This window comes from Ambystoma mexicanum, chromosome 3p (assembly GCF_040938575.1).
Source record: "Ambystoma mexicanum isolate Mex_15411 chromosome 3p, UKY_AmexF1_1, whole genome shotgun sequence".
Taxonomy (NCBI): Eukaryota; Metazoa; Chordata; class Amphibia; order Caudata; family Ambystomatidae; genus Ambystoma; species Ambystoma mexicanum.
In genome coordinates this window covers 605867164-605892911 of record NC_090925.1, presented here as the reverse complement: position 1 = coordinate 605892911, position 25748 = coordinate 605867164, and the positions used below count along the sequence as shown (strand labels likewise).

The window sequence follows — 25748 nt, the reverse complement described above, 5'->3', positions numbered from 1 at the left end:
CCTGCGGGGCATCAGGCAAATGACTTTTATGTCGAATTGTAATCTTTTTGTTTTGAAGAAAATGTTTTGAGGATTAGATATTGAATTCTTATTTATGAACACATTTGAGTAAATTTGCCTTACTGATTTTAATACAATGGGCCTCATTATGACCCTGGCGCTAAGGGGTTAACGGCGCCGTAAAAGGCTGCGGCACCGTTAGCCCCTTAGCGCCTAATTACGAGGTCCCTTTGCGGCTCCGACCTTAACTGCTGGTCTGGACCAGCCGTTAAAGTAGGGACCCGCAAAGGGACCTTGAAGGTAATTACGGTACTGCAATTTGCGGTACCGTAATTACTGCCTTCCCCATTCCCATTGAGCCCTATGGGGCAAAAATGGGAATGGGGAAGGGCTAATGGTGCATGGGGAATTACCGCCCTGCCAACCTTGGAATGGGGTGGTAATTCTCCATTGCAGCATGGCGGACTCGTTACAATACCGGCAGCAACCAGGGTGCTAATAGCGCCATTGGTTATCGCCGGTGTAGTAATGAGGGCCATTGTTTTATGATAACCAAGAAATAGGTTTCATTGGTACCTCGACAAGAGTGACTGTGCCATTCATCAGTGTGACTGATGAATACTGTTAGGATTTAGCTTTTTCCCTTTGTGTCAAGAATTGGACCCAGAGCACATGGGGCATAGTGACAATATGATTACATCTATTAGCACCTGTTGAACTAAAGAGTGTGTTGTGCACCCTTATCCCCATACACTTCAATAGGGACATATTAAGACATAGCCCTACGATATAGGATTGGGAGGATAGCTATATGGCAATGTGACTGTCTTGAAAGCAAGACAACGCAAAACACGCAGGGTTGAATCTTGCTCCGGCATTTAGAGGCTTGTCTCCGGCTTTAAACGTGCTATAAAAGAAGAATTGATTAATTAATTAATTGGCCTGACCTGAAATAGGATGACATATCATGACACATAGGCATAACATTATCAAATATCACATAAGATGGGAAACATGAAAGTGGGAAATTGATGACAATTTTACATTGGGAGTATCCTGGGAATGTCAAACTTATTGGGAATGCCCAACTAAGAACGTATTGGAAATGTCATGTTTATGGGAATTTTCCTAATTCAGAAATGAGAATTTGTAATTTTCAGCCTCGGGAGCTTATGAGAAATGTCAAACTGAGAGCATGCTAGCATTGTCAAGATTAGAGAGACTCTAATATGAATCTCAAACTGGGAAACTGATGGAAATATCAAGCTTACTGGGTGTGTAAACTGGAGACTCCCTGGGAATGCCAAAATGGGAGTGTTGTTGAAAGATCAAACTTATTTGGAAAGTGAAAGGGAGCACCCAGGGAACTTTTTTAAGTGGGAGCTATTACTTTGGAAGCATGGTGGAAATGTCGAACTTACTGGAAAGTTAATTAGTTGTTTACTTTGAATGTCTAACTAGGAGCGTTCTAGGAATGCCAACATTAGTGGGAATGCTATTTTTTTTTTGGAGTGCGCTGAGAATGTCAAACTTACTGGAATAGTGAAACTGTAAGGTTAGCGTGAATGACAAACTTTGAGCCTAGTAGATAAATAAAATTGGAGAGTTACTGGGAAATCTTAAAGGGAATGTCAAACCGAGAAATGACTGTGTTGTCAAACGTGGTGTCTACTGGTCTTGTCAAGCGTGCTGGAAATGTTAAATTAGGAATTTAGTGGGGATGTCAAACACCAACGTTTCTTGGGAACGTCCATCATATGGGGAATACTGAAGTTGATGAGCTGGTAGCCTACTAGGGATAGGATCTTTGGAGTTTACTAGGATTGTTCAACTTGGAGCTTACTGAGAATGTCAAGTTTATTGGCATGGCAAAGTTGCACCCCACTGGGATTGTCAAACAGACAACCACCTGGGAATGTTAAGATGACTGGGAATGGAAAACAGGGACCATAGTTGAAAATAATTATAAGCTGTAAATGTATGGGTACTGTCAAACTGAGAGCTTGTCAAGCCTACTAGAATGTTAAATAAGGTGAGCCCTGGGAATGTCAAACTATGAACTTCCAGGAAACGTCAAGCTTAATGTGAATGACACATCTACTGGGAATGTCAACCTGGGATACCACTATTACTATTAAAATGGGAAGTATGTGGGAATGTAAAACTGGCGACCTACTTGGAATGTGAAGCTTACTGGCAATGCCAAGCTGAAATCGTAGTAGAGATGTGGAACTGAGAGCTGTCTAAGGATCCTAAATCATGGAAATACATGTACTGGGAATTACAACATCTGAGCTTATTGGGAATTCCAAATCTGAAGCTTAATGGGAATAAAAAAGTTTGCTGGGAGCGTTGAACTAGGAGCTCGGAAATGCCAATTTTGGAGCTTGCTGAGAATGTACAGCTTACTGAAAATGTCAAACTGTGAAATCATTGGGAATGATAATCTTACTGGTAATGCCAAAGTGGGAGCTCACTAAGAAGGCTCCATGTTGTGCTTGATGTGTATGCCAAACATGGAGTTACCTGGGCATGTCACAACATGTTGTTATATTGGCATGATGTCTTTTTGCTTCATATGATATGTTACAATGCGCCTCGTCAGCATGAGTGGATGTTGGGTGAACAGGGATGGGCAAAAGACTGCGGGTCTGTCTAGCTTCCTGCACTTTGCCGGTGATTAGACAATGCATCCAATGCTGATAGTCCGCATCATATCTGAGGTTCCGCCTCATTTCTGGCCCTCCAGCATCAGGGACACTTCTTAGGCACCCCAGGAGACCCACAATAATGCAGCGTGCCCCCCTAACCCAAACACATGGCATTGTGCTTTCGCGTTATTGCAATATCTAAATCAAGGATTAAAGAGGACAATGTGGAAAACTAATTATGTAATTTGATGAATGAAAACACCTATAACTTGAAAGTATCAGACACATGCCAACAGCAACTAGGAACAAAGGAAGAACAATCAAAGGAGGGTGAATAGGGGGCGGAGGGATAAAAAAACAAATAAAAGTAAGATCGGGACAACATCAAGAGAAACCGTGCAAATAAGGAAAGCAAACCACAGTTTCTAATTCAAATGGAAACAGGAAGTGCTGGTTACGTACCAACCAACAGCATCAGGCTTCAGAAATACTGAAGGGGATGTACCAGTAACTTGACACAATGAATGGCGAGGCAATTACATGGGCAAGTATTCCAAACATTAGCACCAGGCAGGGCCTTGAACAAACCCACCCTGCTACAATGTCAAGAGCCAACTAAAATAACAATGCAATGAATGCATTCAAGATGTGCAGGAACACATGTCAATATAGTAAACAAATATATAATAACATCCTATGGCTGGTGATAATGGCCCACCACAATACACGGTTATTGAATAGTTATTTCTAGAAATAGATCAGACCTCCAGGAAATACTTAAGGAATTAATGCAGGTGCCCTTGCATTAGTTCCAATTGCAGATGCGAGACGGGAGCCTGGAGGCGATTGCAATGTGCTTGAACTAGACAAATGGGGAAAATAAAACTAGGAATACACGTAAACATACATACTTGAATAGGTGGATGATTAAATGTGCCATTGGATAAACCTTACAACTGGCCAGTGGTCAAGGCCTTCCTGGGCTACAATGAGAAGGGTGTGTGAGTGGCCTGAGAATAGAACCTGTCCTAAAATACTGACTGGACAGAATGAAGACCGCTTGGACAGGGGAGGAGATGATGAAGCAAGAGGTACAGCTGATATATGGCAGTGCTGGGACCAAAGTTCAAACAGTGCATGCCCTGATCTCACTCTCAGTTGGAAATGCAGTGCAGGCAACTCAGTGTGGATGTGCGTAGACTTTCTGGCAAAGAAGAAGAAATCACATACAGGCCATAGAAGGCAGGCATGTATCTACCACCTAATGGGGGAAGAACATGCATCATGGTCGCTTACAAAATTGTGGGAGTCTCTCTGCTGAGAGCGAACATGGCTGAAATAGCCTGTTTTATGGGATGTTCCCACTCAGGGGAGTCTACAGCCAGGGTTTAGCTCACTGCACACTTCAAAGAGGGTAAACACTCACTTGAATACCCGTCTGGACCCACCCACAAGGAAAGTCCATCACCAACATGCTATTCTCCTCTAAACAAGAGCACCGCCAGCAACCCAGACACATGTTTCATCCTTGTTGGGCCTCATCAGTGAGGTGATGCTGAGCCGCTCCAAGGTGAGCAACATGTCCACATCTAGATTATCCATAGTAAGTTAGGGTAAAACCCCAAGTTTTAAAATGTCTGTGAGTTCCTCAGCTGAGAACATACATGGCTAAAATAACTTGTTTAATGGAATCATCCAATTTAGAGAGGTCTACATCCACATTTGAGCTCACTGTACCATTTACAGAGTAGAAATATCCATTTGCATTTTAGTCTGTGTACAATGATTTGTGAGGTTTATAGATATACTAGCCATTCCTGGCATAACATACGCAGTTCTAGCATATCTGAATGGTCAATATTGGTCAGTAACTCATAGGGTCACTTCTTCACCCCTTATTAAATATCAGAATTACCACGGATCGCTTCCAGGAAGGCCTAGGTCCCCTTGCCTCATTACTGGTCATTGAAAATTCTAAACATATAGGAAACTGTCTTCATTTCAATTTGAAAGGCATATTTGTATCAGATGGAATGAGAGGTATTCACTGTATAAGACCAGCATTTAAGTTACATACATTACATGGGCCTCTATGATGTGTCTTTGCAGACGCGTAATTGTCAACCTTGTTCCTTTGCAGAGTCCCTGTGATGGCATAAAATTGCATAATAGCATAATTACAGCACCTCCTTTCAGTTTTAGCTCGTGAGGAGGCATTCGTCCTACAGCATTTCACTCTTTAGAGACTGAAACGTTGAGCAGTTAATTGACTGTTCATTGACTCTGAAACCACTGTGCCCTGTGTGAAGAGAAGTGGGGGTGGAAAGAAGTAGCTTGAAATTATTACGAATTTTTGCGGTAGTGGAAGGTGAAGGGGACAGCACAGAACCATGCTCATGCTGTTTGTTAAAATTATAGATTTGTTGAAGTGGAAGGACACTCAGAGGTGCACTTTGCCATTTGGACAGCAGGAGGCAATCTAACACTGATAAATTGCATCAGCTGAGTATGAAACATACCTTAACAATTTATATATATATAGATAGATGTCACCTTTAAATGGAGTATTTTGGATATCATTCTTATTGAAGGGGTGTTGGGTTCCCAAAACACACAGAAGTATACATAACATCGGTATTGATGGATAGGTTTGGCGGTGTGATAAAAACCTTGTATTTCTTTATGTTTGTTGACTCGTCCAAGGAGCAAATAATTTGTAATGAATGCATGTACCTGCATTTTCTGGATTTGTTTTACTTCAAAGGTATTTAAGGAGCTGTGTTTTTGTTTAATCTCTAAAAAGATAAACCATATATCGATACATAAAGAATTATGCATTTCTATTTTGTGTGATTTTTCTAAACATGAAATTTTTCGAAATCTTTAAAAAAAAATATCAGTGAAGTATTATGTCCTTGTGTGTCACATCTTCCTGCTGAAATACAATATGTCTATTTGTTCAGACTGGGACTGATATGGTCAGAAGTTCACATTAAATGTGAAACTTTTATTTCAAACTTGTTTTTTGCTTAAATATTTTTGAGGTTTAATGTGCCTAGGCTGATAAAATAAAACGTGGTTGGGTCAAATGTGACCCAGTCAAAGGTGACCCCTATTTTAAAAATGAAACTGAAGGGCATGCTGAACTCTTCTCTTTTGAAACCCTCCTTGGACTTGTTGTACGACATTTTAACTTGCTAATTAAGTTGTTATTACATTCAAAGGTCTGAGGGTACAAAAAGCACAAACAATTTGATAAAGTCGGTGAATCAATTAGTTTTTTGCTGATACTTGGATTTTGTATGAGTAAAACCGTGTTATCCTTGTAAGTTATCTCTTGACTTTATTCCATAGTGCCTTGTATTTGCTCTGGAGTTTGCGCACAAGGGCGTATGCCTTCAACTGGCTGTAAATACTGCTGCCCCAGAAACCAACTAATGTATGCCTGTAAACCCTGCTCATGTACAGTGTTCCATTCCTTCCCAAAAGTACTTTAACACGCAATGACGTCAGGCGCAACATTAAGAGATATATATATATTTTTTTTTTGTATTGTAGATATGCCTCTATGCCTCTTTGTGGAGGCCTAGGTCTCAGGGGACATCTCTCGGTTTGATGCACGGAATCAGTGACGTGTCCTCCCCCCTCCTGTTCTCTCTAAGTGCAGCTGATGTTCCGCAATTAACTGATTTTCCTGGTGCTTTGAACCTTTCACATTCCATGAGCCAAAATAAAAGCCAGGTTATAATGTTAATTGGAAAAGACTGAAATAGTTTTCAAATGCAAGCTATGATTTTGCAAGGCTAATCTGATATCTGTAAAATGTAAATACAAAAAGAGACTTTGGAAATAAGAAAGTTGGCTTTTTTTAAATCAGAATCCAATTTGAAGTGTCATTCACATTTAACTATGCTGGACGTTTTATTTAAGACTTGAAGCTTGGTGCCTCACAAGCAGAGAACCTTAGGGATGGTGGCTCTGATATTGGGGTCAAGGAACGTTTGCTACAATCATCGCTATCAGAATCTAACACTTTATCCTCTTGTTAATACACACACATCCAAGTTCCTTCCAGTTCTCCATTATGGACTCAATCCAAGTTCCTTCCGGGATTTCATTGTGGGCTCAACGTTGAGATGGTTTGCGTCAGTTACAAAGTGATTCAGGCAACTCAAGGTGGAAGATGGCAAGAAGGTTCCAATGTGGCTCTGCTGGCATGCATTTATCTGGCAGTCTTTATATCACTACATTTAACTCAGTGACCATGAGTTACTCATCCCATTTTGCTGATTAGCTCTATCATCTGGAACGAGGGCACCCCCCCCCCCGCTGAATTTCTGCTCACCTTCCTATTCCCGCGACAACTCCTCACTGCAGTTTCTCCTCACACTGCTATCCTAAACCCTCCTATTACTCCTGTGGTTCCCCCTCGCCCACCCACAGTCCCACCGTTCTTCCCCTGTTTTGCCAGTGCTGCTGCGGCACACCTACCCGCACCAGTGCCCCATTTTGGCTTCCTTTTCCATGCATGCCTCCTGTCCATCCCATTCCCCGTCTTTGTCACGTCTCACCTGCCCAAAATGTCCACCCAATGGTTATGCAGCAATAGTTTAACCTGCCAGCGCTGCTGCTCCTGTGACATAAAAACAGCAATATCCCTGCAGACGGTTGCAATCAATGAGATGGCAACGTTGAATGTGTAAGAATCGTTGGGTTTCCACATTGCATCACAATGGGCAACGGCCCAGCTTTTCCTGTACACAAAATCTGGCGTGCTGTTACAGGTTGTAGACCCTTGCTACAGGGTTACCCGAATTAGCTTCATAAATGTCCCACAAGCAGTACTTCACAGACTACCATGCCAATGGCGGTGATGATCAGATCAAAACTGGTTGCCCTACAGTTATTGTACAGTTACGCATACAGCTGCATTTCACACCTATCGGAACTTCATGCACACCAAGACCTTCTGGAATGAACTTGCACAATTCCACATTAGAATTGTGCCAATTGTAATGCACAGAGCAGCTTGTTAGGACCTCTATTACCTAACAGGAATATGTGCACTACTTGTGCCAAGGCTGAGCATTTGCTATTACTTGTTTAAGGAGAGCAATGCACTATTACTGCTTTGATAAAAATGCACCAAAGCCAGCCCTAACGACCTTTACAAAAGCCCTTTAACTTGACATGCTTGGAGATTATTCACATTTAAAAAAAGAAATGTCAACTTGTATACATTATAGGATCATGTAATGCTCTTATTTTCCATTGCAAATTTGCATAAAAAGCAATCACCAAATTATCAAAATGAATGACTTCTTTAAAAAATAAAACATGATAGCACTAGGGGAAAACTTTATAAATGCACGCAGCGTATTGGAAATACATCACTTTTTAAGAACTACACCCTCTACTGATAATGCCATAATTCTCCATAGCTCACACTATGCGGGTTATTTCAGACTTTAAAGGTCACATCACTGATAGTGAAACGAAGAGTGCATCATCCAACATTGCTACTAATATTTTCATCAATGGGAGAAACATGGGTGGTTTAAGGGAGCAAATGGGAAAAAGAGTTGGTACATGTGATAGAGGTAAAATAATTGGTCTTCTCACCTTTCCCACATAGAGTGGTTCCGTACCAGTATACTCCTCAACGACGAAGAACTGGTTCCACACCCATCCACGCTTCACACGCCCTCCACCAGTGGCCGTCAGTCCATGGTCCAAAGACTGGTCGGCGTCCAGAGAGAGGGTGCTAGAATGCTTCAGCGCACAGACCAGCAGCAGCAGCAGGCTGAGCACGTAGCCCTGGAAAGCCATCATCGCCAAGCACTGGAGGGACGTGCTTACAAGATGTTGCATCATTGAGATGGGCATCAGAGCGTGAGGGGATGCGTGGTCTCCATTCATGTGCAAACTCTCCACGTCTCAATTGGGTCAGGCGGGAGAACCCTTGCTCCAGGGATCTCACTGAGCCCAACGCTGATCCGTGAGGCAAATGGTCCCACTAGAAATGGTCCTCATGCTTTCAGCAGAAAGTCCATATCCTTGAACCCGACAGATTCCAGCAGTGACGCCGCGACCCGGGCTTCTCACTTGATTGAGGGCAGAAGGTCCATCCCTTGTCCAATCAACATATTAGACTAGAATAATCCCACCAATCGGCTCCTGTTCTGTGGATGCGTCACTATTAATTCATGATCTTAATGAATTGTGGAAATGATGTGATCCTCTTTCTTAAAAGGTCTCGCTGTGGTCTACTCCAATGGAGGTATGTTTTATCAGCAAGAGAACAGTCATGAAAATAGGGTCACAGTGGAAGGATGTTGTAAATTAAAGTACCTGGACAAGCTTCTTCTTTGACGCCAGTGCAAATGGTTTTAGCACCAAGGGTTTTTCTTCCTTTTTTAGATCCATGTTTCTCTTGTTCCCTCCAGTGAGTGCTATTGTCATCCCAGTGTGGGTCTGTCAGTCTGTCTGGCACCGGGTAACTTTCAACCGTCCCTTTAGAATTCTTCCGCCCCCTCCCCGTGTGAGTTCGAGTAAGGAGTCAAACAAAAGGACTAACTTGCCCGTGCCATCTGCCCCTGCAGTGCACTGGCTCCCATCCAAACTCCACAGCCACATTCTGTTATAGCCCGTGCCATTCTGCGTCTGCCTATGGTGCACTGGGGCGGGATGGACAACCCTCCTTCAGGCTGGACTCTCTCCTCGTGACTCAGAACCCACACACTGGGTTGCCAGGCTCTCTGTCACGCAGTCTAGAGCTGCAGGCCACTCAATTTAGGGTTGTGGATCCGTTCCCAATTGGAGCGTACACGTCTGTCACCAGGCAAGAGGGGTGATTCTCACTGTGCCTATGTCACACATGTGTCATTTATGGAGGCCTACCAAGCTATGACTCCGGGTCCTCTCCCAATGGTGACATATCCCTCGTTAGGGCTGGAAATCCTTAGAAAGAGCCATCAGCATTGTCGCGCCGCGGGGTAGACATGTCTCTCATCATCCTATTTGCACTCATACGTCTACCCATGTTGAGATATATTCAGGGACATTGCTGGAACATTGGCTGGTCAGATAGCACAGCAAGTTGAGCGCTCCTTCTGACGTTTGTGTGCAGCCTTCTGATGCAGGTTCGAATCCCGCCAGGTCCCAACTCAGCCTTTCATCCTTCCGAGGTCGATAAATTGAGTACCACGCAGTGAGATAATAATATCAAATGTTATTTCAGCACTTAGATACCTGTGAGTTTGTAGCGATATATAAACACTAGATGTTATGTAGATGTTATTGGAGGAAAGCGTGACAGTGCTTTGTGAAAGGCTCATATGTCTCCCACAGCAAGACTCCGCATCTTCAGTCTGTGTGAGGCACTCATCCGATCGGGCCAAGGAGAGAGGTCCTTGTCAATCACAGCTGGCAGTCAAGGCTCGCCCCAGGCTGCATCAGATTGAAAGGCGCAGGTTCTGGGGTCACAATTCCAGAAAGCCTGAGGAAAAAAAAGAGAGAGAGATTGTTAAGATTGGCATATGTGTCAGAGTCTCTCAGCTAAGCCCCCTTTCTGCACCAGTGTGCACCCCAGACGAGAAGTTCCTGCTATCAAATGCAACTGAACAATTAGCTTTTTAATCTCTCGCTCACCTCCCCTAACCTCAAAAGAGACAGAGCCCTCTCAAGCAAAGAGGGGGGCCAACTCGGGAATTGGGTGAATGGGAATCCACCTGCAAGTGGAGATTGAACCTTCAGGATAGATTAAAACAAGACTGCAGAGCAAAGAGAAAGAGGGGCAGAAATAGAGCTAGGAGAGAAAGAAGAGTAGAGAAGAAAGAGAGAATGGAGAGGAAGAGAGAAGAGAGCGAGGGGCAGAAAGAGAGCTGAGAGAGAAGATTGCAGACGAAAGGGAGAATGGAGAGGGAGAGGGAGAGAAAAGAGAGCGAGGGGCAGAAAGAGAGCTAGGAGAGAGAGAAGAGTAGAGAAGATGGAGAGGGAGAGAGAAGAGAGTGAGGGGCAGAAAGAGAGCGAGGAGAGAGAGAAGAGTAGAGAAGAAAGATAGAATGGAGAGGGAGGGGGAAACAGAGGGGCAGAAAGAGAGCTAGGAGAGAGAGAAGAGTAGAGAAGAAAGAGAAAATGGAGAGGGAGAGGAGAGAGAGGGGCAGAAATAGAGCTAGGAGAGAGAGAAGAGTAGGTACGAAAGAGAAAATGGAGAGGGAGAGGGAGAGTGAGTGGCAGAAACAGAGCTAGGAGAGAGTGAAGAGCAGAGCAGATGGAGAGGGAGAGAGAAGAGAGCGAGGGGCAGAAAGAGAGCTAGGAGAGAAAGAAGAAAAGATAGAGAGGGAGAGAGGAGAGAGCGAGGGGCAGAAAGAGAGCTATGAGAGAGAGAAGAGTAGAGACGAAAGAGAGAATGGAGTGGGAGAGGGAGACAGAACAGAGCGAGGGGCAGAAAGAGAGGTAGGAGAAAGAGAAGAGTAGAGAAGTAAGCGAGAATGGATAGGGAGAAGGAGAGAGAGATGGGGAGGGAGAGAGGAGCAGAAAGAGAAGAGAAGAGAAGAGAAGAGAAGAGAAGAGAAGAGAAGAAGGGAGGGAGAGAGAGGGGGATGGAGGGAGAAAGATCCTGGGAGGAACGCAGGGAGAAAATGACAGAGAGAGGGAGAGATAGCCTATACCTGCAAAAGAAAATAAATAACATGTGCAACACGTTGTCAGAGATGCAGAGCCTCCCCAGTCGAGAGGATAAGGAGAGAGGCTACACCTTCAAGGAGAAAGAGGGCACAGTGTGAGGGTGAGAGGGAGACTGCACCAGTAGAAAAGTGAGAGATGAACTCGACGGGTAGGAGATGTGTGTGTGTTTCTGTGTGTCAGAGAGTGTGGAAGAAAAGGGAGAGAGGGGGAGGGGGGCAGTAGCAGAAGAGTGTGAGAAAGAGATTCCACCAATATTTGTGAGACAGAAAGACCTCACCCATGAGATGGTGGAAGAGAGATTGCACCACTAGGGGTGTGAGAGAGAGTATGCTCTAGTAGGAGCGTGTGAAAGGGGGAAAATGCACCACTAGAGGACACGCGTTGGTGAGGCTACACCGGCAGCTGTTGAGAAAGAAGATGCGCCCGTAGAAGGGTGTGAGAGCCGGAACCAATAGGAGAGAGGGAGGCAGAGGGTAGACTTGCAGGAGGGTGAGAGAGAGGCTGGCTCAGCAGGCAGGGCTGGGGATGGAGGTGTATCAATTGAAGACACCGGGGAATGCAACAGGTGAGCGAGAGCATGAGAGTCATGAAACACATGCGACTTCAAGATACATGCAGCTGGAGGGAGAGGCTCACACATGTTGCCTTTTGCTTGGAGTGCATCGCGTGCCCATATGCAACAGGGGGCATGTCCCGGTGGCCACATACGTGTCTTTTCTACCTCCTCACAGCACCACCACAGACTTCCGATGTTAACATATAGGTTTTACAGTGACTCACTTATTTCGTATTTTGGACACGGAAGACAATAGAAGAACCAGAATATGCGTGAAAGATTTATAGAACAGTATCAACCATGACACAGACTCTGAATGTGAGGGTCAGTGTGGTCTATTTATCTTAAACTGCATACGGCAAGTCTTGGCCATCCATAGCTGTGCTTTATTCGGTTCCATGTGTTAAAAGTGCGGCCCAAATGGCCGTGGATGCAAAATATTGCGGCAAAAAGGCTGTGGTTTTCCTGCCACAATCTATGTAAAGGATGCAGGGAGACACCCCCACCACCTCCGCTCCCCTTTTAATGGTATAATGGGGTACACCTTTAATGGTCAAACCACAGCATTTTTGCCACAATATTTTGCAAAGGCGACATTTTTGCTGCGATTTTATCACTGCATACCCTTTATTCTATGTTTACTAACAGTGGGTCCGATTCATGGAACTTTCACCTCGGTGCAAAGTGACTTTGCACTGGTGCAAAGTCGCTTTGCACTGGCAACAAACACATTGAACCGGCCCTGATTCACAGAGCCATGCAAAAATTCACTTTGATTCAACGTGTTTGTTGTCAGGGGCACAGTCACTTTGAACCACGCTAAAAGTTCCATGGATCGGGCCCAGTGTCTCATTTTATTTCTTATGTGTGTCATTATACGACTCAATCATTTGTATAAGAACCATTTATGTAAACACACCAAACACAACATAGACTCCCATTGCGAGTCTTACTGTTGTTTATTTTAAATTGTATATGGCATGACTTGGCCGTGCAGAAGCATTGCAATGTTTGGTTATTGCTTTATAATGCATGGCAGCATGCGATATCTTTATAAAAGGCTGGATATAATTATATTACTACAGTCTAGTGGTGACTTCACAACTGACCTGCAATAAGAAAATGACAACACAGCTGAAGTGCAATCAGTTATTACGCTTCAGTTGGGACAGCACAATGTACACTGCTTGAGCCAGACAAGGGCAGAATTGCAGATGCCATAGCAGCACTTAATTAAAGCAGTGATAAGCTTTTCAAATTACTTGCTTGTTAAATATTTTTTTGTGACACTTTACAGCCATTAATTGAGATGAACTCTGTATTAGAATGTTTATTCAGCGCACTGCTGGGGTTTAACACGTGAGCAACAATCTGCATGTTATTATTTTAAAGCACAACATTAAAAGAATTGAGGCATTTTATGAAACTGTGTAAGCTATTTTTCATGCAAAACAGTAGGGGCTACAAATTTGCTATTTTTTTTTTTAAATCTAGAGAGATTCTACGTTGCTTATATGGATCACTAAATGAAAGATCACTTACACTGTATAATGCAGGAGGCAGCCCTACAGATAAGGGGTGTATCGGCCACTTTTACTCCTGTGGGCGAAAGCTCCCAAATTTAAAAAAGAGAGTATAAATGCTCCCAGCAAAAATAGGAAACAGACACAGGTCTCTCATCCTGCTTTCACCCGCCCAGCTCAATGGATACATTTGCATTAGTAGTGCGCATAGTGCCGCGGGAACACACTACACGATTATTACTGCCCGATCTGAAGAGGTAAACATGTTTCTTTTAATGTACATGAAAAACGTGGTACAAAGAAATACTTATTAAAACGTTTCTGTTCTACAGTTAAAACATAGTTTTACTCGCTTTGGGAAGGTGACTTATATTTTTACTCCCTCAAAAATTCTTTTACTCTCAACTTTAAAAAAATAGGGTGTGAAATACTCTTGCTGCAAAATCTTCTCTGGAGCATTGGAGCACTGGCAGGAGGTTAGGTTTTAAACGGGATGACAGTGTGTGGCCATGTATTATATGGAAAATCGTACCCCCTACTGTAAGTAATAAGGATATTGTAAGCCAACTCACCGTTCCATCACCTTATAAAGGTTCACAGAAGTCCTCAGTGACTTGCAATATCCTTATAATGTATGGTACAGGGTACTTTATTGCATACAATGTATCCTTAATGCAGCATCAAATATAGACATACATAAACCATGCAGAATTCTTTCATCAGCTATGGTACTGAGGCTGGGACTGAAACGAAGCGAAGGTTACAATTCTACATAATGAAAGTGGAATTCACAGCAAGTCAATGTGGCCACTTTAAAGTGTATCGGAGACCTTCTCTGACTTCTCAGCAGATACAAATGTAACATTTAACTAGCACTTTTGAGCAGATATCTTCGAGGAGATAACATATGGAATAATGAGACACAGAGTGAAAACATCTGAGTTTGGTAACAACACCAATGTTGCGACGTCATGGCTAGGAGAGAATGTTGAGTGAGGACGATTTGTGTAAGGCCCCGGTCATTAACCGAGCATATTAACCTGTACTGGACCATTTGTGTCAGCTTTTGGCAAGAGCTTTCAGACTCTCTCCATCTTGGGTGGGTTCCCGCCCTGCCTGTTGGGAATCAGTCCTTTGGGAGTGCAGGGGTCCTGGATCCCACCAGAGGCCGTGGGCAGATATGTGAATACAGCCTCTCTGTTGCAAGGCATAATCTAACTCTGCATAGAAATGCCTTCAGAAAGCTGGGGATTTCAGAATGCTGATGCCCCTCCCTGACTACAGAGAAAGCTGAGCAGAGGGCAAGCACTACAGGGAAACCGAATATGTGGTTGCGCCGTGGCATGGGTCTTGCAGCGCGCTACAGCACCCAACCTCTTGTCTCATACTGGAACTCTTGGAAACTCAACATCAATATTTTTCTTTCTCTCCCTCGATCTGTCTCGGTCAGTACGTGGAGGGACTCTTGCATACGAAGCCATCTCCCTTGGAGAATGACATTTACGGCTTCCAGAAAGGTCTGTGGCTCGGTTTGCCACCTAATGAAGTAAGACCTTCACCACACTTTCAGAACCTTTACACGGGGCTGATGAAACACTTCCCAAGTCACCATGACTCAGCCGAAATGAAACAACGTATTTCATTGGCAGCCTTCGCCCTCACTTTCTGCATTACAATGTGTACACTCAGGGGTGTTGCTAGGTCTGGAAAAGACCCGGGACTACGCTAATGTTGGAACTGTCGGGACTGGGGGCTAGCTAGGCTTTTGGTTGAAGCTCCTGAGATTCTATCCGGGGCTACAACCAAAAGACCAGGGGCTATAGCTCCCTTAGCCCCCCCCTAGCAACGCCTCTGTGTACACTGTTTAGATAAGGAACACCACTGAGTAGACCAAGATGCTCTGGACTGGACACACAGAATAGATTAGCACTGGTGAGGTTAGGTAGCAGACTACACTGGCAGAAGAGACTGGAAGAGACTGAACTGGATTGCATGGAGAGAGATTGTACATAAAAGCATTCAAGTGGCTGATCAACTAAGAGGATATCCCGCTAAGGGGCGCCTCGAGAGAGTCTCCACCAGCATCAGTGTTTTTGGAATGGCCTTCCAGATTAAGAAACCGAGAGTGCACCCGTGCAGAGTGAGATATGTGGCTCCTGCAGAGGAGACAGAGAAGGTGCCCCAGTAAGAGGCTTAAGAGAAGATTTGGATACTTGTTTGAGTTCTATTGCAGATATCTCTGCCACATGAACCAAACTGACTCAAGGCACTATGACAATCAAGAAAGGGTGAAAGGCTGTGACGTCCCATCAGTGATCGCCTCCTCAGGCTCGCAGGATATACACATACTGTTGCAGAAGGTGCTTAACATTTTGGCTATTTTTATCAGCTGACTGGAAGTGGGGTGTCTAGATAGTTATTTGAGGTGGCAAATGGGGAGTATAGGGCAGTACAGTGAAGAAGGTATTGAGAATCCGGCTTATTAGGATAAATCTCACTTTGCTACATTACGTTGGTGTAACAAGTACGCATCCAAAATGGCTGCTCTGAGTCTCTGAACACCTTCCTTTCCCAGTGTGCATTCGGGGTGTGCTTGGCTTCAGCTTCACAGGCATGAATGTACAACGGTGGGGGACTAGATATTGTGTCATCTCCTTCGCTTCTAGCAAATACAGGTAAAAGTTATAAGTGCAGCGCCTATACACCATGAAAATGGCAGCGGTACGCAGTATAAATCAACTTCACATCATGTTTTTAATCCATGGTTTTGCAGGACTCTTTCCATTCCCATTAAATCTTCTTTTCCATGTGGAATTGTTGCTGATCATGTTTTTGTTAACACTTTTATGCCTATGAATCTGGATTGTATCTGATCCATATTGTGCTGAAACATTCCACGGCCTCCACACGCTACATGCATCACGTATAACATATCTACAAAGTGTATTCGTTGGATCAGGTTATGACAGGCTTTTAATTGGAATGCTCCTGGTCTGTTTCGCAGGAATGGGTGCATCTTTCCACTACTTCATGCGTATACAACGGAGTTGCCCAGGGTTTCCCTGTAGATAGGCAAATCATGAATTGGAGTCGGGCCGCACTCTATATATCTCTATATGTTCCCTGTAGATAGTTATACTTATCTAGCACACCTGTACAGGAGCGTATTTGAGCAGCTAACACATCTTCTACACAGTAGAAATAGATCTTGCTTTGGAAGCCATGTTGGGATTCCCAGGTCAGTATTTGGAAGACTGAATTTGGCTTCATACTGTATTGACTACTTGGTGCCCTTTGATTTATATTTGGCAAATGCAGTCTGAACCTGAATCCACTAATAGCGTAAAACTATTACCATCCTGTTTTAGGATGGAGAGTTTATTTTGTCTGTTTCATTGTTATAATTTTCAATCACACTGAGTTTTAGTTATATGGTTTTCTCTTGGATGCCATCATAATCATTGTCACTTCCTTCTGTGGCCAATGTCTTGTTGCCTCACTGTTGAAGCCTCAGCATCAGAGTATTTTCGCCTCCACTGGAATGTCTCTGGTCATCATCCTCTTTCGATCCTCCCCCAACCATTTCCATCTAATCCGACTTGCTTGACTCTCCCCCCAGTTGCCGTCCCCTCATTAGACCTAATCCATCAAAGAGGTCTTTGGGGATCCATCCTTTGAAGAACCGCTATCCTGTTCACACCTTTACTGACTCTACACACTGCAACACCACCCTGAACTACCCGGTGCTTTTCCAGATAAGACTGTCATAGGACTTCACCTTCACTGAATCCTACACTACTCTACTCCTTACTGCATACATACAAATCATCCAATCATTTACAACATCTATTGACGTTGTGAAATCTGCTGACTTCACCAACCTCATTTCCTCTCTTTATGCTCACCTCCATTAACTCTTCTCTGCTCTTCCAGCCTTTCTAAACCTAGCTCATCCTTGAGATACTTCACCACCCCTCTTGAGTAATGACGACTTCACTGTGAGGAATTTGAATATCCACACAGTGGGTGTGCGCTCGCCAGGGCTTTTTTGTAATTTTAAATGAAATTGAATGATGATACATCAACCTCCGGAAAATGTGTGGGGCTAGTCTGCACACATGTTCCTATGCTCACTGCACAACATATGCATAGACAAGCGTACTTTGGGTGTTCACAGCCTACAGGCACAGTCCTCTCTTGTCATATTTATTTGGGATCTGACATGTGGAGTACATGATGCTTCTCCAGAAAGGGGAGGGCCAAACCTTCCCCCTGCTATGATCAGCCTAATTAACTAACAAAGGCTCCATGGATATATCCTGTCCTTTTGTTGAGCCGTGTAGCTAGTAGTACTATTTGCATACAAAAAAAGAGTTTAATTCAAATATACCCACATGGGGCATGGCTGCAGGGGCTAACAAAGGAGACAGGCAAACCCAAGACCCTTTCATATTCACTGGAACCTGATGCCAGCTCCCACCCTCAGTATTGATTGACAGTGAAAAGTTATGTCTGGGACTACGCGTTTACAGTAGCAATACCCACAGGAAGACCCCATTCAGAAGGTACGTGTATGTGGTTTGATGGAGCCACAAAGTCTGGTCTCAATGCAACTTCAAGGGAGACCTGCCCTTTAATCAGGAACAACATAGAGTGCCATTAACAAGAGGGATCCCTTGATCCCCAACACACAGGAGGGAGGTTGGTAAACTTAGTATTACATGTTTTCACCCCTTTACTTTTCTATTGCAAAGCACTCGGGTTATGCTCTCATGCATACAGGAGATATTTGGTGAGGACCCAAGATTTGTTCACTAGGTAGGCTTTGTCTACACCAATCCCTGTGGTCCATTTGGCACTAAAAGTGGGCTGAGTGCCTCTTTTGGCAGATCATATGAAGATTTTGCAAGGAGTAACAAGAATAACTCAGCACTGGACTGTGGCTGAAGGTACAGTCTTCCACCAATGACGGAAGGCCAGAACCTCCAAGAGGGAAGCAAGATCTCTCTCCTAAACATCTCCCAGGGACCAGAGGGAGATACTGAATACAGAGTGCCCTCCAGCAGCTCTGGAACCTGTACCAGCCAGCACACAGAGAGCTCTGCTAGGCTCTGAAGCACATTTCCAAGGTGGGAAGGGCCAGAGAGTCTCTGAATCGAACCAAGGACAAGGCAGCAGCCTGCAACAATCTCTTCAGCTTTGGGACATCCGCCTTAAAGGACCACACAAACCCAGCAAAGAAGCTAGGAGTAGTGTATCAAAAAGCATCTACTGATGTCTGCCTTTAAGGACATTTTTGAGCCAGTCGAGCCCCTCGAGCTGCAACCGACGGCACCACTGTTGTTGTTATGCTGCAGCCGCTAAAGTCATCTGAGACACCTAGACCAGCACTGAGACAATGATTCCTGAACCAAAGCAGCTGTGTAGGACAGCATGCAGTTGTCCGTCTAGCTTCGCTCACCGAACTGCCTGCCGCCTGATACCCGCAACTGTCTCCTGTCTTGAACTCTGTCACAGAAGCTACAAAACACTGTGAAACCGACTCGACCCTGTCGAGCACCAAAAACTCCTACACCACAACATACATTGTGGTTCTGTCCCCCTGGTCCTTCTCTGAAGGTCCCCAGAGACATTTTATGACCCATTTCTCCCTTTGTGTTGAAAACAAGTATCCTTTAATTATTGTGTGTAATTACTATATTGACTACCCTCTTGTCAATATCCAGAGTGCATCCCTTTTCCTTCTTTGAAACTGTCTGTCCTCTGCATTCCTAAACAGGGTGGGTTGTATTTTGTAGTGGGCGAGAACTGTCTGGTGTGATAATAATAAAGTAGATATTTTAATACTACCTTGACTGAACAGTCCCTTTTATCATTGGGTGATAATTGTATTTTCACTGTGTTGCAACTAACCAGTGATCCACAACCTTTCGGAGATAAGGCTGCTGTTCCATCCTCGTTGCCAAAATTGGAGAAGGAGGTTTATAATTTGCTTGTGTTTCCAATCTGTTCAGATCCCTTCTGATGTACTGGAGTTGTGGGGCTGATTGAGGGTTTAGAAACCGATATTCATCCCTAGACCACTTGTGCCCGGATGTTAAGTTGTCACATTCACATTTAAGATTGATAATATCAGTGATTCCCTTTCATCCTTTCTCTTCCTCTCCATCCTCCCTCTCCTCGCCTCTCCCACCTCTAATGTATCCTACCATTGCTCCTTTTGCCCCTATCTCACTCACTGTGCTGGTTCCTACCCATGGAAAGTCAACCCATCATGCCCCTAAGTAGGCCTCTCCTCCAGAACATCAAAGAAGTAGCTCCTTTCGGTGTCCGGTCATTTGGTCGAAAATAAATGGTCGAATGACCATTTGATCGAATCAATATGGTCGAGAAAAAAAAGGTTGAATTTATTATTTGTTATTTATATATTTTTTTTTTAGTTTGGTTGCTTAAAAAATATTTTTTAATAAAGAAAAAGGGGGATTCGACCTTTTTTTTTCGACCATTTTACATCGATCAAATGGTCATTCAACCATTTATTTTCGACCAAATGACTGGTAACCGCTCCTTTCACCTGCTCCCATTTCTCTTTGTATCTGATGTGGGGAACTTTAGAGTTTTGCTCGTTATAGATACTGTTTGATTAACAGCCTGCATGGAGTCCTTTGTAATCACAGCATTTCCATTTCTATAAAGTAACATCCTTTTCTTCATTCTAAGACGTCTGCCCACTTGTAGCTGGTATACCACCTGACCAGTTTTGCCCATGTGACCACCCCAGTCCAATTGAAAGCTGTGCATCAGGTGGCCTCATACCGCGTACACCAGAATCACACCAGACACAAGCCTGTCTGAGCTTGTCCAGGCAAAGGACGCAGCTAAGGATGCAAACCACTTCATTATTAGCCATCATAAGTATTCCACTGATGCCTGCTATTCTTTTCAATGTCCTAATATTTTGCTTCCACCTTGATCTTGAAATCTATCAAGGTTTTGGATTTGATTCCTTTTGAAGATTGCAAAGGCATGTTACTTCTAACACACGGATATCTCCTAGCAATACAAAGAGTTTGTCAAACTCTTCGTTTCAAAACACCTGCACTTAAATGTGTTTTAATTAATAATGGATCTCTTGGGAAACGTTTGGTTGACATAGTTGACGCTATTTGTTCAACCATCCCTAATTTTATTTTAATTATGGAAAGCTGGTTACTGATTGCTCCGGCCAAGACCTGGCAATAGCAATTCAACCCTCAGTTAACATCTTATGTGTAATTTGACCTAGCCGTGTGCGAGTAGGTACAGCTCTTGCCTATAAAGGCATTTAAACACTCAGTTAAAGCCCTAGGTCTGCAGGATGCCTGATGGCCAGATTTAGTCGCTCGGCATCCTACTCTCCTTGGTATTTGTCTATCATACTTCTGCCTCTGACCCTTAGTTTACTTCTGCTCTTAGCCATTTTTCTCAAGCCATTTTTCTGAATGGCTCTCAGGCTCTCCTTGCAGACTTTGATGTCTGGTGAGGGGATTGCTCTACTCCAGCATCTGGCAATCTCCTCCAGTCTATGGACCTCCTTGACCTGCATCAACATATCATGGAGCCCACACATACAGCAGGACATACTCGTGATGTTATTTGCTCTCCTCCTAGTCTTGATAACACCCGTCCAATGCATTCAGTGATCTGGTCAGATCCCTTCTTGGTCTCATTTTCAATCTTTCTGCCTTCTCCTCTCCATCTTCCACATCGCCCATTTTCACTTGCCAGACTTGCAAATGGAATACATTTCCCTCAGAACAATTTACCACCGTCTGTTAGCATCCTGTCCCCCTACACGGGACCTAGACCTCAGCCTGACCTATGAGATCCTGACTAATTGGATAATTAGCTCTTTAAACCTCATTGCCCCTATCCCTGCTACACCCAACTCTAAGAAATCCAGTCTGAAAACCACCAGTTGCTTCTCCCCAGACGGTCTTAAATCAAAACAAAAACGAATGAACACATTGAGCACAAATAGTGCAATTCTGTTAAGAAAGAAATGAACAATTATATTAAAAACATTTATGTATCTACAAATCTGCTATTTCTTCTGGGTAAAATCCATCATGATTCTTTATTTTTTTTTCTGGCAAGGGAACTGTAAGCAGTTTTTCAAAGACCAAAAGTGGCTGTTCCCTCACCCTTGTCCCCTGAAGCACATTACCTATCCTCTCCATTGTTTCTTGCTCATTAATAAGTATTTCACTTCAGGAGTAGTTTTGGTATCTGAAGGAGGTCATGGATGCAACGCTTTTGAAAAAAAAAAAATCTTTAGAACCCTCACTTTACATTTCTGTTCCATTTCTCTCCGAACTTCTCTAGCAAAAAGACTGGAAAGATAGTCAAATTACAACGTATTCCGAGATAGTAATATCACCATCTCAAACATTGCTGTAATTTGAAAAAGTTCTTAAATATGGCCCAGATATCAAGTAAATATCTTTAATAACTGAAAAATGTGTGCATGTGTGGGTTTACACACTATAACAGTAAGCTTAGACTTAGTACACATACTCCTATAACCCATAGTGAATGTAGTCGTTTTACTATATCTATGCGTAATACAGTAGTGTACAAACAACGACTTGTGCACGTTTTTCAGCATTCAAAGGTAGTGTTTAGGTATGTAGGCTCTATTTAAGTACCACCATCGGAAAATGCACTTTGACAGAGTATTTCTATAATGCTTGTATACATAGGAAATGCGTTTGATTTCCTAACAACGTGTGATCGTTTGCATTTGCGCATGATTGCATACAGCAAAGCTTAGTTGATACAATGCGCTTAATCGTGATGAAGTGACATCCTTTTACTTCGCCTGCTTAAGGTAGGAGTGTGCAAATACTAACTTTCCTGTGCCCGGCTCATCCCCTTGTTTCCTATGTACTTTGCGTACCTCCACATGCAAGTACAGGGCACCAGGCAGCCCTTACACCCATCTCTACAGCCGGTTCACTGTCTCCTCAGACATGAGATAACTCCACCCATAGGATTCAATGCGAGGTAAATTTTCCATTTGCATGCTGCGGTTGCAAGTTTCTAGACATTTGAGGAAACACATGTAAGAGATATTCAATTCAACACTACAGCTAAGTCAACGCCTAGTCTGGAATACTGAAAGAAAACCCTTATTGATATAACTTTATGTCCAGTTCATGAGTTCTGGATGACTACCCCTGTATAACACCCCTCTCTTAGAATCCCCCTGACCCCACTGAGCCAAGAAGTAGGTTTGTTTTGCAAATTTAAAAGATTTATTTGAAAAAAAATTAAACAATTTATAGATATATCACACTTTGATAATAAATTAATAATTGATAGCACACTTAGGCATATGAGCAGTAATCAGCAATAAGCAATCCTACAATAGCACAGTTCTGGTGACTTATGACTAGGAACAGGGGAATAAAGTATCAGAGAATGCTTTATGGTTTCAATGAATTGCACAGATGAAAAAGAATGCAGAACAGAAATCGACTTGATAAGACTTCACTAAAAGACAATGTAATCACTTTCTTGGACAATTCACCCCCCCTTTTATGCACTGTAAGGAGATGAAGATGACACAGTTCTTAGGAATGCAATCAAATAGAATTCAGTTCAATTCCCCCCCAGCAGTTTATACAACAGATAGGAGTTTTGAAACACAGGCTAAATGCTTTGAATATGGTGACAATGCAGTGAGAAATATGCTGAAAATTCCCTTTAGGAGGTTCAGGGTGAGTGAAATATACTTGGGATGAGTTCAGGCTCACTTTAGCAAGGATCTAGGAGTAACTAGCAGGTTAAACGAATTTTTGGCAAAGGAAAGCAATGAAGCTGCTGTTTTCACACGTGGCTAGATTTTTAACCAAATTGCAAATCGCGGTAAAATTTGCGAGTGCGAGAATCGTGATTACAGAGGAACTACAAGGAGTAGCACTATCGTTTTGGGGTCCTGGTACAGCCTAGGATCTCAGCTTCCAGATGAAAGTTAAATTACGTTCCTAACCCAAACGGTTCCAGAGATACGGACGATTAAATAAAGGTAGTTTTTCGGATTTGAACTTTTAAAAGTTCAAAGCGACAGGTTACAGCTTGCAGCTAGAAAATGACAAGTGACAGCTTTGCAAATGACAGGTGACAGTTAGGAGGCAGTTCTGGTTAGATTAAAATAGATTGAATTATATTATTTTAACTAAGAGATTGGTTCTGCACAGTTCTGCTAGGTACTCACAATATATTTAGAAATAGGCCTCGCCACGGATCTGGTCAGGTTTTGGACTGGACTCCGGTCTGGTCTCGGCACTTCACAGTGATCTGGGTCAGCTCTCTGGTTCTGCTAACAGCGGTCTGGGTCAGCTCTGCTCTGCTGGTCTAGCCTCTCTGGATTCTGGATACTGCTCTGCTTTCTAGGTACTGCTACAGGTTCTGGAGATTGATGGATTTGAAGTCTGGATCTCTGGATGTGAAGTCGTCGATCAGCATGCTCCGCAGCAAATGGAATTGAATGTCTCTATCTGTCCTGACTGTCTGCTTTTATGTGTTTTGAAAGTGGGTGGAGAGGCTAGCTTTCTAGGCCCTACCCCTCTCCACTTGTCATTGGCCACTTCCTCCTCTTCCCCTTGATTGGGGGAATGAAATGAAGTGTCATCATGATGAGGTCTGTTTATGATACAGAGAACCCACCCCTGTCAACTTTACACACAATCTATATTTGACCCAAATACATATTTACACAGGTACACATCTGTTTAAAATTACACGCACCCATCACATATCACATGAGGTATACTCTGTCCAAATCTGCTCTTCCTGAGAGCTTGCATTGAGAAATGGCAACTTTTTGCGCTTTTTGGTCGAGTTCCCAATATCGGATTCTTACTCAAATTTACCCAAATGTGTGCAAGGCATGCAGGCATTAATTGATGAAGTATCAGACTTTTCACATGCAGACATTTTAAGTAATACCCTCTTAACTGCTAGTTTGCCCCCAGATCATACCACCGGTTCTAAAAACCTCTTAAAATGTAGGCAGAAAAATCACAAGAATTATGGTATCATTTAAATAATTATGACAAGTCCGTACTATGAGTTATTCATCTTTTTCTAAAACCATATTCTGGCTACAGGGGTGTGTCTTTTCAGGTCACATGGTACAGAAACCAGTCTTTCCACTTTCTTCAAGCTCAGCCTCTGTCTCCAGTTTCTCCCCCTCCCAGTTTCTGCCAAGAGGAAGCCATTTTTATGACCCCTGCAATAAACCATCTGCCTGGGTGAAGGGGGTTGCATTGTTCAGAGGAAGCCATTTTTACGACACCCCCAACGAAACATTTGCCTGAGTCAGGACAGGGCTTTGTTCAATTTCCTGCAGAGCCCAGGTAATTCAATCAGAGAAGTGTCATATCCCTTTTGGTGGGAACAGCAAAAGGCAGCTAGGCCTGGGAACACAGCTGTTGTGCAAGTCTCAACTCCTGTCGGGGGTAGCTGGTGGGCAGAATTCAGTTTCATTAAGCCAGGTTTCAGATAAAATGTCACTTTTTGTTCCCCAGTTTAAGTCAAGACAATTTTTACATATGCAGCTAGAATGCTGATTCTAAGTTCAAAACTATGACATTTCAACAGTGACAAACTATGTGACACTCAAAAGTAGGTCACTCAGTTAATTTAAACATTTTCAATTTTTGGTAGTTTTAAATCCAGTTTCAGTTAGGCTGCTGCAGACCTGCAGAGCTCAGCCAGTCTTGTTATGAACATTCAAGTCACTTCAGAATATAACTTTACATTGTATCCACCTCTCAGTAAGTCTTTCTTTGGCCTGCTTTGGGTTCATTTATTCAGTTTTACACAAAGTCTGGTGGTTTTAAAACGCCGGCTTTCTGATAGTGGTGAGTACTGGTAATGCAACAATTTTTGGGATTTAAGAAAATGAATTCCCCACAGTTCTAGGTTGCTTTTGGCAATCAGCATTGCCATTCCCAATGGTTTCAGTCTACTGTGTGGGTAGTCCAATGGTGGTTTTAGGCAGTGCCCTTCTGTGCCCATAACATCGGCAAAAATGAGTGGCAGCCTATTCTTCATGCATTTCCCCTGTGCATTTTCTGGGAAGCTCTGGCCATCATGATGTTTTCCATGCCAGTACTGCACAGTTTTTGTGGTAGGGCTCGGATGTATGGGTAAAACATCCCACACACACGAGTGTGGATCACACCATAAGATGCAACAAGTTAAGTTCAAATGGAAATCTGGACACCTTTACTATAGTATACTGTACCTACAGCCACCCAGGTATTGTCTCTGGAGAGGTGT

The 25748-nt window shown here is 43.4% G+C and overlaps 1 protein-coding gene across 1 annotated transcript in view; it reads right to left on the bottom strand.

Moving 5' to 3' along the window:
• CDH22 (cadherin 22) overlaps positions 1-25748 on the bottom strand; it is a 2717439-nt gene that overhangs the window by 2072338 nt on the left and 619353 nt on the right. Inside the window, exon 3 of the mRNA XM_069651359.1 lies at positions 8274-10149. Within this exon, the coding sequence (XP_069507460.1) occupies positions 8274-8570 (297 nt within the window). The 5' untranslated portion in view covers positions 8571-10149. The remainder of the gene's footprint in view (positions 1-8273; positions 10150-25748) is intronic.